This window comes from Lampris incognitus, chromosome 6 (genome assembly GCF_029633865.1).
Source record: "Lampris incognitus isolate fLamInc1 chromosome 6, fLamInc1.hap2, whole genome shotgun sequence".
In the NCBI taxonomy this organism is placed as follows: domain Eukaryota; kingdom Metazoa; phylum Chordata; class Actinopteri; order Lampriformes; family Lampridae; genus Lampris; species Lampris incognitus.
Genome location: NC_079216.1, coordinates 23321807 through 23341128, shown reverse-complemented (window position 1 = coordinate 23341128; position 19322 = coordinate 23321807). Strand labels below are relative to the sequence as shown.

Sequence of the window (19322 nt, the reverse complement as noted above, 5' to 3'; positions counted from 1 at the left end):
GGAAGTGTGGGTAGCTAGGAGAGGAGAGACGGTGTGGGTAGCCTGGAGAGGAGAAGGAGGTGTAGGTAGCCAGGAGAGGAAAAGGAGGTGTGGGTAGCCAGGGGAGGAGAGGAGGCAGGAGTGGAGGAGACTGGTCCGGCAGCAGCAGGAACATTGGAGTAGAGAGGCTGAAGCTGGGCTGCTGATAGAGGACAGATGATGGAGAAAGTGGGCGGTACACAGACCCACAAACACAACTCTTGACTCACCAACAATTGTTGTTTGTCCATGTTTACTGGGGACGTGGTTGGTCAGATTTATGATTGTTGGAGGCTGAGGCTGTAATTTCCCCTTAAGGTAGAACTAGTTAAAAGAAAAAAATAAAGATGCTAAATATTTATGAGCTATAATCTATTTGTATTCTAAAAGCAAAGATCAAGTACTGTCCAAATGCTTTAAACCCTTTCAGCATTGTCAACTAAATCTGTTCTCTTCTTTGGTTGTGTAATATTGAGTTTTTCCCTCATACTTCTGTTTTCTCCCCCCTCGGCAATAAATGCTTTCTGATCCAAACATCCATATCACCAGGTCAAAGACCCAGGAGATATATAGGATTTTCATCAATTTATTTTAAATGTAAAGTGGGTCTCCATGTAAGTGAAATAAGCCTGGATCCATTGGATTCGGTCATTTTAAGAGTAAGGTACTGTAAAAAACGGACTGAAATATAGATGATGTTATTTTATATTTCTCTTTTTCCATACCCAGGTGGAGCGAGACGAATGCAGTCCCCATAACGTGACACTGGGCTACTTTGTGGCGAGTGGACAAAACGTTTACATCTCCTCAATGGTGGTGGACGCGCTGAATGTCTATGGCTTTGACAAGCTGCTGTCGGACATCAGACAGCACACCCCGCTGGTGAAGGCTGTCCTGGTGCCAGTGGCTGCCTGGCTGGCTGCCCCCAGTGTGCACCTGCAGCTCAGAACAGGTGAGTATACCCCTGCTGACACTGTGAACCAGATGAAATGAATCAAAGCTGTGAATGGAGTAATCATGAAAAAAAAAATCCAAACCACGGTTGGATGCTGCTCATATCAGGTGGGAGATTAAAAAAAAGTAATATTAGATGGAAATGGAGAATCAGGGAAAGTATTAAGATAAGCAAGAGGGGGAGAGAGATTACTTAAAGAACCAAGAAAAGATTACAGCAGAGAAAAATGAAAGTTATTATCATTTGCCTGCTGATGTGACTTCCAACACCCAAATTCCAAATTGAACACGTGTGGCTCTGGGGCATCGTTCATCAATCGTTCGTACGTACAAATTTGTTCTTACACACCCATGGGATTTTTTAACCCTCAATATGTCTGACAGCTAGCAGCAAAGCCTGGCAGTTGTCTGCGCTTCTTTCCCCCTAACAGCTATTGTCCACCTCTTGCAACAAGCAATCACTCGGGCTTGCAAAGACATGTTAGCCAAGACATGTTAGCAAAGACATGTTAGCAAAGACAAGTTAGCCAAGACATGTTAGCCAAGACATGTTAGCCAATTGTTGTCTAAATTCAGCGGTTAGCCAGGTTCTACACAGGTCTGTCAGACAAACCTCAGGGGTAAAAAAAATCCATTGGTGTGTAAGAGCAAATTTGTACGTACGAACGACTGATGAACGAGCAAAACAAAAAAAAAAGACTGATGAACGAGCCCCTAGTTTCTGGGTCATGACGTAGTCGAAGGCGCTGGCGCTAGTTCACATTGCAGCTCGATCTAATGTGTGGCAATACTTTTCTGCTAATTTCGGCATATGCTGCGCCGGTGGTAATCGGGCGCAACGGAGGCACTGTTGTAAAAGGGCTGAATTAGAAGGAATGGATTACCAGTAGGCGTGGTGGGGGTTGTCTTTAATTATGGCCAATCAAATCACCTCCTCTTGTTCCCTTTAAAAGCAGCTCGCTCTCTGAACATGGCGAACTGCCAATCTCGTAATGGATGAGAGTAATCGTTCCCCTATAGTTTCATGGAAAAAGAAGGCTTGTTAAACCTCTATTATCATTATTATTATTATCATTGTTATTATTATTTATTATCATTGTCCAGCGGCACGGTGGCACTGTGGTTAGCACGGTCGCCTCACAGCAAGAAGGTCCTGGGTTCAAACCCCGGGGTAGTCCAATCTTGGGGATCATCCCAGGTCATCCTCTGTGTGGAGTTTGCATGTTCTCACCGTGTCTGCGTGGGTTTCCTCCCACAGTCCAAAGACGTGCAGGTCAGGTGAATCGGCCATACTAAATTGTCCCTAGGTATGAATGTGTGTGTTTCAGCCCTGTGATGGCCTGGCGGCCTGTCCAGGTTGTCTCCACTCCAGCCGCCCAATGGCTGCTGGGATAGGCTCCAGCATCCTGCGACTCTGAGTAAGGATAAGCGGCTTGGATAATGGATGGATGGAAGTTTCTGAAAACAAACATGGCGATGGTGGAGGAGGTCATTATAACGTACCTGCTAAGAAACAGGCAAAAGTGGAGGCAGCGTTGTTGTAGGGTTGGGCGATATGTCAAAATTTTACCATCAGCCGTGTCAGCCCAACAATAAGCAATTACCGACCCCCCCCCCCCCCCCCCGTGCATCAGCCAGCTTTAGCGAATGCAATTATGGAAGAGCCCGTTGCGAAAAAGAATACAAAATCTTCTATTTTCTTGGTTTTAAACCAGACACAACCGGCAAGCTGAAGGACCTAAATGAAGTAATTTGCTGTCTTTGCAAATGAGTAGTGCCAGCAAAAGATTCTGACACTACTAATTTGCACAAGCATTAATGTTAAAGTCTAATTTTACAAAAAATTTACAGCCCATAGACTCCTGATCTGTCGGCGGCTGTCCTTTACATCTTCCTCTGTGACCCCAACCACCTGCATGTTCTCCCTCACCACATCCATAAACCTCCTCTTTGGGCTTCCTCTTTTCCTCTCCCCTAGCAGCTCCATATTCAGCATCCTTCTCCCAATATACCCAGCATCTCTCCTCCACACATGTCCAAACCATCTCAATCTTGCCTCTCTTGCTTTGTCTCCAAACTGTCCAACCTGAGCTGTTCCTCTCATATACTTGTTCCTAATCCTGTCCTTCTTCATCACTCCCAGTGAAAATCTTAGCATCTTCAACTCTGCCACCTCCAGCCCCGCCTCCTGTCTTTTGGTCAGTGCCACTGTCTCCAAACCATATAACACAGCTGGTCTCACAACCATCTTGTAAACCTTCCCTTTAACTCTTGCTGGTACCCTTCTGTCACAAATCACTCCTGACACTCTTCTCCACCTACTCCACCCTGCCTGCACTCTCTTCTTCACCTCTCCTCTGCACGCCCCATTACTTTGGACAAATGACCCCAAGTATTTAAACTGATATGCCTTCGTCACCTCAACTCCTTGCTTACTCACCATTCCACTGTCCTCCCTCTCATTCACGCATAGGTATTCCATCTTGCTCCTACTGACTTTTATGACACGTAACATTTACTCCACAGCATTGACTCTGTTACTCTATTTATTATTTCTCATCTGTCCTGTCAGTGTTGCGGTTCGTTGGTCCGACAGACAACATCTACTCCTGCAGTTTTGTCCAGATGTTGGAGCAGAGGCTGGAGAACGCGTTTGATGAAGCTCAGGACAAAGTGCTGGAGACCTACAGTAAACTAACTGTGGAGGTAGTGCATGTGTTCATTTTAAAATTACCTTTAATTCAAAACGCACACATTAGGCATAGTGTCTTAAATGTAAATACCATATGTCAGTCAGGTTGCCGTAACTCAGGGTGAAGTGCTGAACACCAACCACAGAGTAAAACATATTTATTACATACTATATGCCGAGAATGTAAGGTAGCTGTCATGGATATCCTGCTTGTAACATGTTCAGTGCACTGCGGCAGGATTGTTGCTCCATCAGGTAAGATCCTTCCACTGTGAAGTCCATCCATTCATCCATCCATCCATTATCCGAAGCCGCTTATCCAAATCAGGATTGTGGGGATGCTGGAGCCTATCCCAGCAGTCGTTGGGTGGCAGGCGGGGAGACACCCTGGACAGGCTGCCAGTCCGGCACAGAGCTCTCACACACACACACACACACACACACACACACACACACACACACACACACACACACACACACACACACACATTCACAGCTAGGGACAATTTAGTACAGCCGATTCACCTGACCTACATGTCTTTGGACTGTGGGAGGAAACCGGAGCGCCCAGAGGAAACCCACGCAGAATATGCAAACTCCACACAGCGGACGACCTGGGATGACCCACCAAGGTTGGACTACCCCGGGGCTCGAACCCAGGACCTTTTTGCTGAGAGGCGACCATGCTAACCGCTGCGCCACCGTGCCACCACTGTGAAGTCCTGCAGCACTAATACAAGATACAGTAGATATATAAGTAGATACAGTAGATATAAGTAGATTAAGTAGATATAAGTAGATTAAGTAGATACAGTAGATATAAGTAGACACAGTAGATATAAGGTGGAGAGCTGCTGTCTCTGGCTAAAATGGCCACTTTAAAATCTATGTTATTAGGTACATACTGAAACTAGACACAGGACTCTACTCACAGTAGATACACTGCAAACCCGCTCTATTTACTGTAAATAAACGGATAAACAGACAGATAGTATTTAGTCATGACACTTTTCAATGAGCTTTGCTGCTTGGTGGTGTAAGCTGCAGTCACCACTTTTAGTTTAACACAGAAAACAATGCATTTGCTTGGATCTTTTAGGCTGCAGTAGCATGTAATGTAATATTACTCCAGATAACAAATGCTTATGTGACACATTTGTTTATTAAAGAGCTTTGTGTTCACTGTTTTCGCCAACACTCTTCTCTTACCCTCTCTTTCTCTCTCTCTGTCTCTCTCTCCCTCCCTCCCTGTCTCTGTCTGTCTCTCTCTCTCTCTGTCTGTCTCTGTCTGTTATCTCTCTCTGTCTGTCTGTCTGTCTGTCTGTCTGTCTGTCTCTCTCTTTTTCAGTCAGTCAGTCAGTCAGTCAGTCAGTCAGTCAGTCAGTCTGTCTGTCTGTCTGTCTGTCTGTCTGTCTCTGTCTGTCTGTCTGTCTGTCTGTCTCTGTCTGTCTCTCTCTCTCTTTCAGTCCTTGTCTCTCTGTCTCTCTCAGTCTCTGTCTGTCTGTCCTCCCCTTGCCTTTGTGTGTTGTCTCTGTGGCTATGGAGGCGCTGTCATGACTGCAGGATGTACACACATGCACCATCATCATAATAAACTAGGTCTCAGCAGGCCCAACAGACAGTTATAAGGGTCATTCATAATTCATCCTCTGAAATATTCATGCCCATCGGGAAATTTGAAGGGAATTTCTCATATTTCACATCATCCACTTTTTTTATATCTTGACTCAGGAACATTATTTACCGTGTCCCACATGGTCATATATGTCTTAATGTAGAATACAAAAAAAAGAAGCATGCTCATGGATACCATCATGCTATATCTGGATCTGTTTCATGCTTTTATTCATGGACATCTTGGGTATTTTGTGCCACATACAGAGTGTTTTCTGTGTTTTTGTCTGTGTGTGCGTTTATCTGCTAGCATGACAGATGTGCCCAGCTACAAATGAAGAAACATTAAAGAGGAAAAAGAAAAGAAAAATGTTGATATATTACGCTTTTTGAACCCCAGAGCCATGTTGAATCAGTAGACAGACTGATGAAATATTGAATGTGTGGGTGAGTATATGCCCTGGTATGTTTCCCTCAGATCCAGAGTGTGTCCCAGGAGCCTGGTTCTCCATCGGTTGCTGTGGTCTACATGGTACGGAACCAGGATGCCGTTCTTAATGGAACTGTCTCCAGTGGCCTCCTCAGCCAGCTGACTGCCGAGCTGGTGGGATACTTCCTGTACTACCCGCCCCTGCTCATCGCCGAGCGTAAGTATTTCAAAAGCGCTGAGACCGTTACAAGCCCTGATGAAAAGGAATATCTATTTTACATGTTTTTTATCTTCTAAACCAATTATATTTCAAACCTCGGGCGAGATGATGTCTTTTGAATCTCAGTAGCAAAGCAGTGGGTTTACAGACATGCAGTAACATACAGCAGCATGCAGGAACAGGCAACAATATGCAGAAACATGCAGCAATATGCAACGGCATGCAGCAGCATGCAGGAACATGCAACAACATGCAGCAGCATGCAGCAACATGCAGCAGCATGCAGCAACATGGAAGATGTGCCTGGTGACTCATGATAATCTGCAGGTTCTCTCTCACCTCTGATGCACATCTACTCACGTTGTCTCACTACTAGTCCCAGTGACCATGACATTTAGATTGATACCATAAACTGATGGGTCTGGATCCTGGTCCCAAGGAGACAAATTCCTCCTTTTGTTTTAAATGTGTATAATGATCAGCTGACTGACACCTCCACCATGACAGCATATCAACATATTGAGTCTCATGCATGATACCAGGATGTTTACTTCCACTAAAAGAAATGATCAAAACAGAATAATCTTGTACAACTTTTGTAACTGTTTTAGCTAATTTGCTGGTACAAAGTTATGGTTTCACTAAAGGAAAGTCCATTTTATCCATTCCTGTACAGAGTCTAGATGTTGGGAGGGTACTGAGTAGGTTGTAGGGATGGGGGGTAAAATCACAAAGAAAAGGTTTGATGTAATGACTTCAACATCTGCACATGTTCCAGTGTTTAACTCAGGGAAGCACACATTTTAAGCTTTTGTAACATTAATCTTAAAATGAATGCACGTCATGGTACATTTTCTTTGGCTTATTGCAGTTTTCACATTTTATTGTAGAAAAGAGGTGATGGAGCCTTAAAACTTGTAATATAGAATGACAATATTTATAATTTTGTGATATTTGTAAACTGTAATTTCACAGCACAGTCCTATGGGTGACAACTTAAAAGAAACACCTTAGTGCTTGACCCCTACATTGAGGGAGTCTGGGGGCGCTGTTACGCTCTGGGGTGAATTTTCCTGGCATGGTTTGTGTCCACTTGTCCCCTTGCAGTGATACTCAAAGTGTGGTCCGCGGTCCGCGAGCGCCCCCAAGTGGTTCGCGGGAGGATTGCAAAAAAATCGTGTTTTTCAAATCACCCTCATCTGCGTTCCAATGCAAAGTTGCGAGTACAGCTGTTTTCTAAATGTTTTCTAAATTAAAAGTGAATCAAAATGTAGCCTAAATAAGCCTAAGACTTTTGTTCAATTTGTCTAATGCAAACCTGCGTTTTGAGTCATGTCTCTTCAGTTAGCCTGTGTTACCTAGGTTACCTAGTTAGCTTCCATTCCAATAACAGGATTTTCATATCAAAGACCTCCTGACTATTGTGAAAATTAAGTAGAATCTAACAAAGAGTGAAGTGAAACGTTCAAAATACAAACATCATGGATCGGTGGCTGAAGAGAAAATCCGGAGAAACGACGAACAATGTAAGCAACAAGGTGAAAAGACTTCCTTCTCACATTGAGCGCGTCAGTGTTAGCATGGAGTCCCATAGTGCTAACAGTTTGCAGCAGGAGCTAGCTAGCACAACACTCTGAAAAAGCCACTGCAAAAGTGAAACGTAAATACAGTAGCGATTACATTCAATTTGGATTTTTCTGGACTGGAGATGCTGAGGATCCAAAACCTCATTGTGTTGTGTGCTCTGACATATTAGCTAATGAAGCAATGAAACCTGCCAAACTCAAGCATCACTTCGAGTCAAAACACAAGGAATACACCTCGAAACCTGTGCAATTTTTTGAGAGAAAACGTGAAGAGCTTGAGCGACACACGAGAAAGGAAGCCACGCAGTTTTTTATGTCAGGGGAAAACGCGAAAGCTACCGAAGCCTCATACAAGGTCTCCCTACTCATTGCGAAAGCTGGCAAACCTCACTCAATCGGCGAGACCTTGGTTAAGCCAGCTGCAAAGGTTATGGCCAACATAATGCTAGGGGAGAAAGCGAGTGAGGAACTTTACAAAGTACCTCTGTCCAATGATACAGTCAAGCGGCGAATAACATCCATGGCTGCAAATGTCCAAGATCAGCTGGTGACACGTCTGCGTCAGTCTTTTTTTCTCTCTCCAACTGGACGAGTCCACGGACATCAGTAACGAGGCTATTCTCCTCTGCTTTGTGCGGTACATACATGCGGGTGCTGTTCACGATGATTTTCTTTTCTGTCAATCCCTACCAACCAACACCACAAGAGAGGCGATATTTGAGTCCGTAAATAACGTCATTGTGCAGAGTAACATTGATTGGAAGAGGTGTGCTGGCGTGTGCACTGACGGTGCCACGGCGATGACAGCCAAACACAAGGGCCTGGTTACGCGTTTACGCGCTGTCGCTTCCCCTGCCGAATCGACGCACTGCTGTATCCACAGAGAGCAATTGGCAGTAAAAAAAAAATGCCACCCTGTCTTAAACAGGTTTTGGACGAGGCCGTAAAAATTGTCAACTTAATTAAAAGCAAGGCACTGAACTCACGTCTTTTTAAAGTTCTGTGTGAAGAAATGGGGAGTGAGCACACAAGACTTCTTTTCCACACAGAAGTTCGCTGGCTATCGCGTGGTAAAGTTCTCACCCGCCTCTTTGAACTACGCGATGAAGTCAAGCTGTTGTTGCATCAAACTGATGAACTTTATGGCAGAATGCATGACTTTCAATGGCTCGCAAAACTAGCCTTTCTTGCTGATGTGTTCAGCACGCTTAATAACCTGAATTTAGCACTGCAAGGAAAAGCCGTCACGGTTTTTACAGTGCAGGACAAAGTTAAAGCCCTCGCATCAAAATGGATCTGTGGTGCGCGCGTCTTGATCGCCAGGAGTTTGACTGTTTCCCAACTCTAGCCGATTTTGTCCCCGAAGCTGAAGAGGTTCTGGATAGCAACACACTTGCAGCCTTCAAGGAACATTTGCAAGGCATTCACACGCAATTGGGAAGATACTTTCCAGAACTGGATGTGGACCTTGAATGGATCAGAAATCCATTTGGAGACCAACCTCACATTGAGCGCGTCAGTTCCAAACTATCAGCACGGAAGGTGGATAGTCTTGTGGACATTGCGTCAGATGGAACACTGAGAATGGCGTTCAGAGAAAAATGCTTGACAGACTTCTGGGTTCTCGTCCAACCTGAACATCCTGAGCTGGCTGAGTCTGCTTTGCAAGTGTTAATGCCGTTTTCAACCACCTACAACTGTGAAGTTGGGTTCTCCACACTGGTTGGTTTGAAAACCAAGCAGAGGAACAAGATCGATGTAGCCCCCTGTATGAGACTGAAACTCTCTAGTGTGGAGCCAGACATTGAGTCAGTGATGCAACAGCAAAAGCAACAGCATTCCTCCCATTAGTTGTTGACTGCTGCTACCTGTAAAGCTGTTATGCTTATTTGAAATGTGTAATTTCATAGCTTCACAAGAGCCAGTACAAAGATTTGATTCCTAATAAAACGAATTTTTGTTAAATTAACATTAATAGTTCACTCTTTTAATGATGAATTCACATTGAGTTCACCCTGACAGTGGTATTTCAAATAAATTCCCATGTTTTATTCATCACAACCAAAGGCAATAGCTCTGAACAAATTAATATGAAACAGTAATTACACATCTCACAAAAATCAAGGTCAAGGTATATGGTAGAAGCCTAGCCTAATTTTGCTAGTAGCCTATTTATTACATATTTTGTATTGTAATATTCTGCAGACATAATTTGTAATATAAAACATAATATGCTATTGTAAGCCTAATATAGACTGTTTTAAAAGGGGTTTTTTTTGGGCGGGGGAGGGGGAGGGTGTTGGCCGGCTGGTTAGGTGGTCCACGGACATTTTTTTTATGATCAAGTGGTCCTTGGTGTGAAAAAGTTTGAGAACCCCTGCCTTAGAGGGAAGGGTCACTGCAAATCAATATAAAGTTATACTTAGTGATCACCTTTATCCTATGATGAAACCACAGAAAGTGGAATCGGTTCATCTGGACGCAGTGGCGTTTATTGGGAGAGGCATTTCATCGCTCATCTGTGTGACTTCTTCGGTCTCACCTGGCTGCAGGTGTCCCCACCTTTATGAATGGCACGATTGCATTGCGACCCAAATCAAAGATCAGTTTCATATGCTGTGGTTCCCTCCCACAGTCCAAATACATGCAGGTCAGGTGAATCGGCCATACTAAATTGTCCCTAGGCGTGAATGTGTGTGTGTGGGGCACTGTGACGGCTTGGCGGCCTGTCCAGGATGTCTCCCCGCCTGCCGCCCAGTGACTGCTGGGATAGGCTCCAGCATCTCGTGACACTGAGAGCAGGATAAGCAGTTTGGATAATGGGTGGATATTTGAAAAATCAGTGTGTATCATATCAGTGCTAACATAATATTGTAATAGTGGATCTTTTTATTCTTAATTTTGAAGGAAACATACATAACACGCTTCTTTCCTTTTTTTTAGATATTTACACAGATGCTTAATCATTAGCACAAGAAGATTTTTTTTACATATTTACACAGATGCTTAATCATTAGAACAAGAACAAAACACAAGATATAAGACATTCAACTAAAGTTTAAAACACAGACAAGACAGAAAATAGTGAAATAACCTGGAGGCTCTAGCATAGCTTATAGGGTTGGGCATCGAGAACCGGTTCCAAAATTCCGATTCCAAAGGAATCGTTAAGAAATTCAAATTCGATTCTGCCTATCGAACCCCAAAGGAATTTTACTCGCGCTAAAGTTAGTTCAGTTGCCGTGATGGCGGCATGCAGCTTCGGTAGTTTCCGCCTCCGCAAGTGAAATGTGCGCCATCATGGACCAGAGCAAGCGGCGGGTGAAAGTGAGGCTTAATTTTGCCTTGAAAAATGAAGTGTTTGCACAGTGCAACGCCTGTGGCAAAATTATTTCGTGCAAGGGAGGATGTCCAACAAATATGGCCAAGCCCCTTCGCCTACATGGTGTACAGATTAACCAGTGTACCGCGTTTGACACGTTGCGCTGCTCTCCATCTCCTGCCTCGGCGTCTTCTTCAGCCAACCCTGAGCAAACAGCAAGCGGCAGCTCGTCGCAACTGGGTAGGTGAAAATTAATAACGTTTGTCTTATTCGCAACAGCGAGACAGCAAACAACTTGTACATGTGCGAATTGCTATAAACTGTATGCAAATACTGAAATGTGACATTTTGTCGGCCAGTCAGCAATAAAACGCTGGGGATCCTCGTTGCCAATTTGTGGTATCTTAGTAGATTTCAGTAACGACCCCAGGAAATGTTAAGGTTTACTGAGATCGCTAAGCATTCAACGTTACATGCATCACATGCGTAGCCACCATCTTATGTTCTCTTCTTCTTACGGTATTGACGTAGCACACACATTTTATTATCCAGCAGTGCCTCCTAGCGGCGGTACAAACCTAACCATTACAGGACACAACGGTGAACGCTCACGTATACAAGCCCGAGAAGGCAGATATGCTAATTTTTCTAAACAAGAACTGTTTCTAATTTAATGAGTTTAATACTTGGTAGTCCGGACCAGGGTGTGACTATGTCTTTATTTCTTATAAGAATGAGACATTCACATGAATGATCCGTTCTTAAAACAGAATGGCTTGTGTAGTTTTTTGTAAATACGTTTTTTTCTTCTGTGAAATAAGCATGCGACCTGGTTTGACCCCGCCTCTCAAAGAACCAGACTCGAGGGTTAAGAACTAGAATTGAAATGCAGAATCGGAATCGGAATCAGAATCGTTAAAATCCAAACGATGCCCAACCCTAATGGCTTATAGCCCACAGCCCCCCCCCCCCACCAAATCAAAGAAATCCAATTGAAAAACCACAGATTGACAAGACAGTAATAGTGAATCAGGAGGTACATGCCACTTCCTGACCCTAGCAGGTAGGATTTGCTCTTTCAGGTCTTTCTATATGAAGAGCTTGGGAGGAGAAGCCTGGTGTGGTGCAGAAGAAGCACAGTGTATTTAGGATCCAGGGCCAGCCAGTAACTCTAGTGTATGGGTCCAGAAGCAACTTAGATTCTGACATTCTATTGATTCTACAATTCTGTTTACTGTGTGGGATGTTGTATAATTACAACTAGATTATGATAGCAAATTGTAATGTTTCGAAGTATTTAAGATCAGTATGAAGGTTGCATTGTAAGAGAGCAAAGCAGAATATACACCTAGCTAATCTAACCTGATAGAAAATTGACTTTATATTGATTGCATTTGTTATGCAAATGGCGGCACAGTGGCCTAGTGGTTGGCTCAGTCGCCTCGCGGCGGGAGGGACCTGGTTTCGAGCCCCAGGGTAGTCCAAGCTTGGGGGTCATCCTGGGTCGTCCTCTGTGTTGAGTTTGCATGTTTTCCCTATGTCTGTCTTGGTTTCCTCCGGGTGCTCCGGTTTCCTCCCACAGTCCAAAGACATGTAGGTCAGGTGAATTGGCCATACTAAATCGTCCCTAGGTGTAAATATGTGAATGTATCGGCCTTGTGATGGTCTGGCGGCCTGTCCAGGGTGTCTCCCCGTCTGCTGCCCAATGACTGCTGGGATAGGCTCCAACATCCCCGCCACCCTGAGAGCAGGGTAAGTGGTTTGGATAATGGATGGATGGATGGAAGATCAGTGTGTACTGTAGAGCATTGTCAAACAGTTCAAGGATTAGGAAATGCAAAAATTATCATCTTCTGAGAACAACAGAGTCAGAGTTTGCTCATTCTCACCTCTTCTACAAATACTGCGAACGGTTTTCTTAAGAGCGGAAAGTAGATGCTACAAGTAGCTCCATACAAATCTATTTTCAAAGTTGAATCAAATGACTTTTGCTCACCCAAAAGTCTATGATAGGCTCTTTGTCATATTTAAATTTGAAGGTAGATAAATATTTTCATTGTCTTATCGTGTACTTTTTTGGACACTCTTGTCGTGTGTTAGAGAACATGGTTGTGTAAATGAACTTGGTCATGCCTGCTGAAGGTCTTGCACCAAGTTAATGTTGCACTACAACTGTATTAATGTTCATGGTGCAGGTGCAGGAGTCTGGCGGAGCCATATTTTAATGGCTACCCTCAGCTGCACCCCGTATGATTCTAAAACCCAGCCTCGCTCACAAGAAGCAGACTGCACCCAAACACTCAACTTTTTTTTTTTTTTTTTTTAGCAGAGGCAAGGGAGTGGGAGCACATAGAATATAATGAATAAAAAATATGGTTTTGGTTGTTTGCATCATTGTCTTTGTTATTACTGTGAAAAGACTGGGGATGATGGTCTTTTCACAGTAATAACAGTGTCTGATAGACACTGCAGGTGTTTCCATAGCATTCTGACCAGTACTGGTGATGGTTAAAGAAGCAATATGCTTGACTGCCATTTTCAACTCTGTTTACTGTGAAGCTGTTTTTTTTTTTTTAAATTGTAACCACAGAACTGAACACCATAAAATAATCATTCTTTCCATTACAATTCTATAGCTGTTGTACAACAACTGTTGGCCTGTTTCTTGGCAGTGGGAAGCTGCTGGGCCTTGACACAGCTGAGACGTTGCGTATCCATTGCAGATCGTTGCATTATTCATGAGTTAGCATATGGTTTTCTGCCTCTCAAAAGGCAAATTCAGCAAAACTACAAACTGGAAAAATTAAGACAACTGTCACACTGTACCTCGACCTCCACTGTAGACATGGCCTCAACTCAAAAGGCACACTGCCCAAAAAAAAGGAACAAAAATACACAAGCTTGTGTTTAAAGTTCTCCATCAGCCATATTGTCTCCATCAGCCGTATTAAAACTATTGCATTTAACAGAAACTTCCGGACCAAAACCTGGTCTGAGTACATTAACAGTCTGAAAAAGGTGTAGATTGACATGTGTAAAGGTGTAGAAATGTGCCATTTTAGGTATTTGACAAAACATTATTAAAACATTTTTTAAATCAAATTTATCAATATCCGTTTATAATAGCAGTTATAGCAATTAAAGGAGAAGGCAGATGGGGAAAACGGGGGGGGGGGTAGGACTAAGAAGAAGGATGTAATCCAGAGAGGGTTCCAGGGAGGCAGATGCTATGCGGTGTGAATGTGTATATGACGTGTCCACCTGTGACTGCACGGGGTCAGTCCCAATCAAATCTGGTGCCTGAGATCTGCGACTAATCGTAGTGCCTCCGGGTAGCAGACGGGCTCTGCAGCCACCCATGGGCCCTGCAGTCGTGCAGACAACCAAGAGAACAGCCGGAGCCCAAAGCACCACAACCCCAAAGGAACACCGTGACATATGGGCGTAGGAGCCCATATGATTCTTGCTGATTCTTTGTTACATCTATTACCTATTATATTATATCATATTATATATTATAGTATATCACATATTATATTATATTGTAACGTGCATGGATAAGTAGACACGTTGGCCCTTGGCTAATGGGTTGGACCCTTTAGTCGAGTGGTTAGTGATGTCTCCCGCAGTGCGGGAGATACAGGTTCATGTCCCGGCTGCGGCAGTTCCTGTGGTTGCCCCCCGAATTCTGGCTGCGGCGGTTCCTGTGGTTGCCCCCCATTTCGCTATTATATTATATCTATTATCTGTGATCTTTGCCATCTCTCGACAAACCCTGAGGGCCATTGAAATTGCTTAGGGCGTTTTGTTTTCTCCATCATGCTTAAATATGCTTTGCTAGCATGCTAGCAAAATTCTGATCTATTGTAGAGTTTGCCCTGATGTGGTGTACATTATATTTAATTACATTTGACATAAGATGAGACAATCTCAGTCCACATTTGAGACAAAAAGGCAATGATCCGCATCACAGACTTCTTTCTGTACATCATCCATACGGACCCTGTTTTTATTCCATCGACACCGCCTCTGACTTTATCTGTGAAATTTTAGAGGGAAAAACAGCTGTACAGCGCCTATCATCCCATCATGCCCTGGGCAATCTGCTGCCATGTCCCCCAACTGAGCTAATTTTAGCCTGCTGAGATTAGATAAGTATCTATTTGTGTGTGCTTCCGAAACCCAGAGGGGTGAAAGTCATATTACATTATCACATCTAAATTGACTTGGTCTCACCCCAGAAACCTTGTTTTTCCCTCATTTGCTTGCTGGAAAACATTTGTTGTTTTTTTCTTCTTCATAAAATCATCAAGAAATATTGATGGAATCATCATATACGATGATTCCATCAATATTTCTTGCTGGTTGTATCCAACCATCTAAGCGATAAGGTCAGAGAAACACCACATATGGTATACTCAAAAGACATAAAAAAACCCAGACAAATGTTCCTGTATCAGTGTGACTTATGGTAACATGGAGACCATGGATAATCAATTTACACTGATGAAAAATGTCTGATTTTGAGTGCACTCTGTGTTATTATAAAAGGAGTTCATAAGAGAGGCTATTTGCATGTTTGCAGCATGTTGTCATCTATGTGGATTATGTATTGGACGCACAGTAATGTTTACCATAGTTCCTGCTAAGCAGTACAGTGTAACTAATGACAACTACACTGCCACTGGTGCACTGGAGGGTGAAGGGTCTCTGTGAAGCAGTTCCCTCTCCAAATTGCAGCATGTACGGTTTCAGTTTTATTTATATGTCATGCATTGGATTTTAGATGCAAAGCACTTCATCAACATGACAAATTGACATTTTGGGCTCTATTTTAGTGCTGGCGCAGAGCCGGGCGAGGCGCAAACACAGGGTAATTAGCAGTTTCATTGAGTGCAAGGTGAATCCCCCCCGTGTCCGTATGGTAATGCAATGGCTCAAAATGAACTCACCTGTGCCGAGATGGGTCTGCTGGTGCAGTTGGGGATGTGCTAATTCAGATCTGCTGGCATAGTACTATTTTGGTGCTCAGCTCAGACCATGTGTAAGCGCATAAGTAGGTGCATGGAGCTATTTTCATGTAGCATTTTAGGCTTGAGAGTCATGGGATCAGGGTGTGAAAATCCACTTCCATGTCAGGCTCTTTTGACAAAACTATTGTGTCCATTGTCAATCTTTGTAGGCTTCAGCATGACATGACAACACTGAAGTGAATTATGTAAGCCAGGCTGTTAAATAATGATCCATTTGCATGCTGCTTCAAATGTATATTCTGTTTTGTCACAATTTATAGGAATGGAGTGGTAAAAGAAAAGAATTTACCGCCGCTGGATTTCATTGTTTCAAGTTAATCAGTGCAGAGTGGTCTAATAGACTTCCCACTTCATCCATCAGGAAAATGACAACTTACTTGATGGATGAAGCAGGGTGGGGTTCTGATCCCTCCAAAAATAAGAGCGTCTGCTGATCACATGATGAAACCAAAGATGGCACCGTAGTATGGCAACTCGCTACTAGCTACTCTCGCTTTGTTGTTTGTTTTTGTGTTATATGTCGCTGTTATTGCACAAAACACGTCTTACGTGATTACTTATGATCTCCAGACTTTACTGGACATAAGATTAGATGTTCCCAATGGCTTGAAGCTGCAGGAGATTACCTAGAACAAACTGGTACCACCATGGAGTAATGGCTGCAGACAGAGGCGAGGTAAATGAATTAGCGCCCTAGTGAGGCTACAACGGCGTCTTACCCAGCCCCCGATTCCCAGCATACTGCTGTCTAATGTCCAGTCTCTCGACAACAAGCTGGAAGAACTTCATTGCTCTCAAAGGGACATGAAGGACTGTTGTGTGTTCTGCTTTACAGAGACTTAGCTGGGCCCTAATACACCTGATAGGGTTATACAGTCGGAGGGTTTTTCTGTGTTCCGCGTGGTCCGCTCCATGACGACCACTGGCAAGGTAAAGGGAGGTGGTGTATGCTTCTTTGTTAACAATTCATGGTGTACTGACATGGAAATAGTCTCTCAGTCCTGTTTGCCAGTGTTGGAACGACTAACAATAAGGTGCAGACCATTCTATCTCCCAAGGTAATTCCCCTGCATGTTAACTGCCGTGTAAATACCATCACAAGCTACTGCTGCAGCGGTGCTGGACGAACTGGGTAGAGCCATTAGCAGGCACGAGAACTTGCACCCTGAGGCCATTTCAATTGTGGTGGGGTACTTCAACCACTGTAACCTAACCACTGTAACCTAAAATCTGTGTTACCAAAATTTTACCAACATGTTACCTGCCCAACCAGAGCCAATGAGACTCTCGACCACTGTTACTCCACGGTCAAGGCAGTTTACAGGTCTGTCTATCCCACAACTTCATTTTGGGAGATCCAACCACCTGTCAGTACTCTTGCTTCCTGCCTACAAGCAGAAAGTGAAGTGTGCGCAACCCACTGTGAGGACAGTACAGTAATGGACCACAGAACATGAATCCAAACATCAGGAATGTTTTGAATCAACAGACTAGTCAATCTTTAAGGATTCAGCCTCGAGTATGGATGAGTATGCTGAATCGGTCATTGGCTGTGTTAGATTCTTTGTGGATAACTGTATCCCAGTATGTTTATTCGCTCCTAACCAACCTGAAGCCCTGGATTAACAGCGACATGTGGCTAAGGTGGGCTCGAGGGAGGGTACCCCTCTGCCAAGGTTGTGCCTTGTCTCCAATTCTGTTTGTGATATTCATGGACAGAATCTCAAGGCGCAGCCAAGGTGAGGAGTCTGTCCATTTTGGGAATCTCACAACTGCATCTCTGCTCTTCACAGATGATGTGGTTTTGTTGGCTTCATCAGAATGCGACCTCCAGCGCACACTGGGGTGGTTTGCAGCTGAGTGTGAAATGGCCGGGATGAGAGTCAGCATCTCCAAGTCTGAGGTCATGTTTCTCTACTGGAAAATGGTGGCTTGCTCTCTCCAGGTTGGGGATGAGTTGTTGCCTCAAGTGAAGGAGTTCAAGTATCTCAGGGTCTTGTTCACGGGTGAGGGTAGGATGGAGCGGGAGATTAAAAAAAAATATTTCTGATTTTTCCCTTTTTCTCCCAATTTAGTGGCCAATGGATCCCTATTTTAATTCAAACACCACCTTCGTACTGCATGCGTTCGCCAACTGCATCTCTCCGGCCGGCAGTCTCGAAGGAGACACCTCGCCACTTTCGTGACAAGGCGAATCCAGGCTGAACCACTGCTTTTTCCGACACACGGCGATGCATTCATATGACAAACACAAGCCGACTCTGCTCCCTCCCGAAGACAACGTTGCCAATTGTTGCTGCTTCATTGAGTCCGGCCATAGTCGGATCTGACTGTTAAGTTTGTTAAGTTAACTTTTGTTGGTGCCTATAATACAGTTAATACGGTAGCCTGTTTTGTTAGTCACTTCTACTGCAGTCTTTACGGTAACCCTGCTGTAAGGAGGAAGGCGTGCTGCTAGTGAAAGGCACTTGTTGAAATGTTTGGTAGGCTGTGGCCACTTGCTGTTGAGAGTGCAAATAAAACTCAGTTAAATAAGTACACTTGTCTTATTTGAAACTAACATTGGTAGCAGAGGATGGCTGCCGCGAATGACTTCAGACAGCCTCCTGGATTTGATGAAAAGAAGCCGTATGAAAACTGGAAAAATGAAGTGGAAATATGGAGACGGGTGACGAACTTGGACAAGAAAAAGCAAGCGTTGGCTGTGGCTCTATCGTTGACAGGTAGAGCGAGGGATACTGCTTTAGGAATAAATGTGGATGATCTAAATAAGGATGATGGAATGACCACTTTGATTGGGGAACTTGACAAGGTTTTTTTGAGAGAAGAGAAGGACCGGGCTTACAAAGCCTATTCTGAGTTTGATCGAATATCGAGGGAAAATGGCGTCTTGGTAGTGGACTTTATTGTTGATTTTGAACAGAAATACAACAGGATCCGTAAATTCGAGATGGTTCTGCCCGACGCTGTTTTGGCGTTTAAACTACTGGATACAGCAGGTCTTGATGTGAAAGACAAGCAACTGGCATTGACTGCATGTGGTAAGCACACTTTTGATGATATGAAGTCAGCACTTAAACGCATATACGGAGAAAAACATGAGCAGAAGGGATGAGCCATTAACGTGAGTCAGGATGCAGCCTACTACACAGATCAAAGAAAACCGCAGCCACGAGCCCAAAGTGTTCAAGCTAGAGGACCACTCGCAGGCACAAATCCACTTGATAAGTACAGAAGACGAACAAAGTGTGGGGTTTGTCAAAGCACATTCCACTGGGTGAAAGATTGCCCTCATAAGAAAGAACATGTAAAGATGACAGAAGAAAATAAATGCACAGAAGAACCTGATGAGTGTAATGTAACGCTGTTTTCTAAGGAATCGGATATGGAAATATTTATGGTTGAGGCTCTGGGATCAGCTGTCATTGACACGGCGTGCACAAGGACTGTCTG

General features: G+C 43.9%; 1 protein-coding gene across 1 annotated transcript in view; it reads left to right on the top strand.

Moving 5' to 3' along the window:
- Positions 1-19322, top strand: part of kiaa1549la (KIAA1549-like a) — a 183128-nt gene that overhangs the window by 60171 nt on the left and 103635 nt on the right. The window contains exons 5-7 of the mRNA XM_056282372.1: positions 748-970; positions 3545-3678; positions 5757-5925. Of these exons, the coding sequence (XP_056138347.1) occupies positions 748-970; positions 3545-3678; positions 5757-5925 (526 nt within the window). The remainder of the gene's footprint in view (positions 1-747; positions 971-3544; positions 3679-5756; positions 5926-19322) is intronic.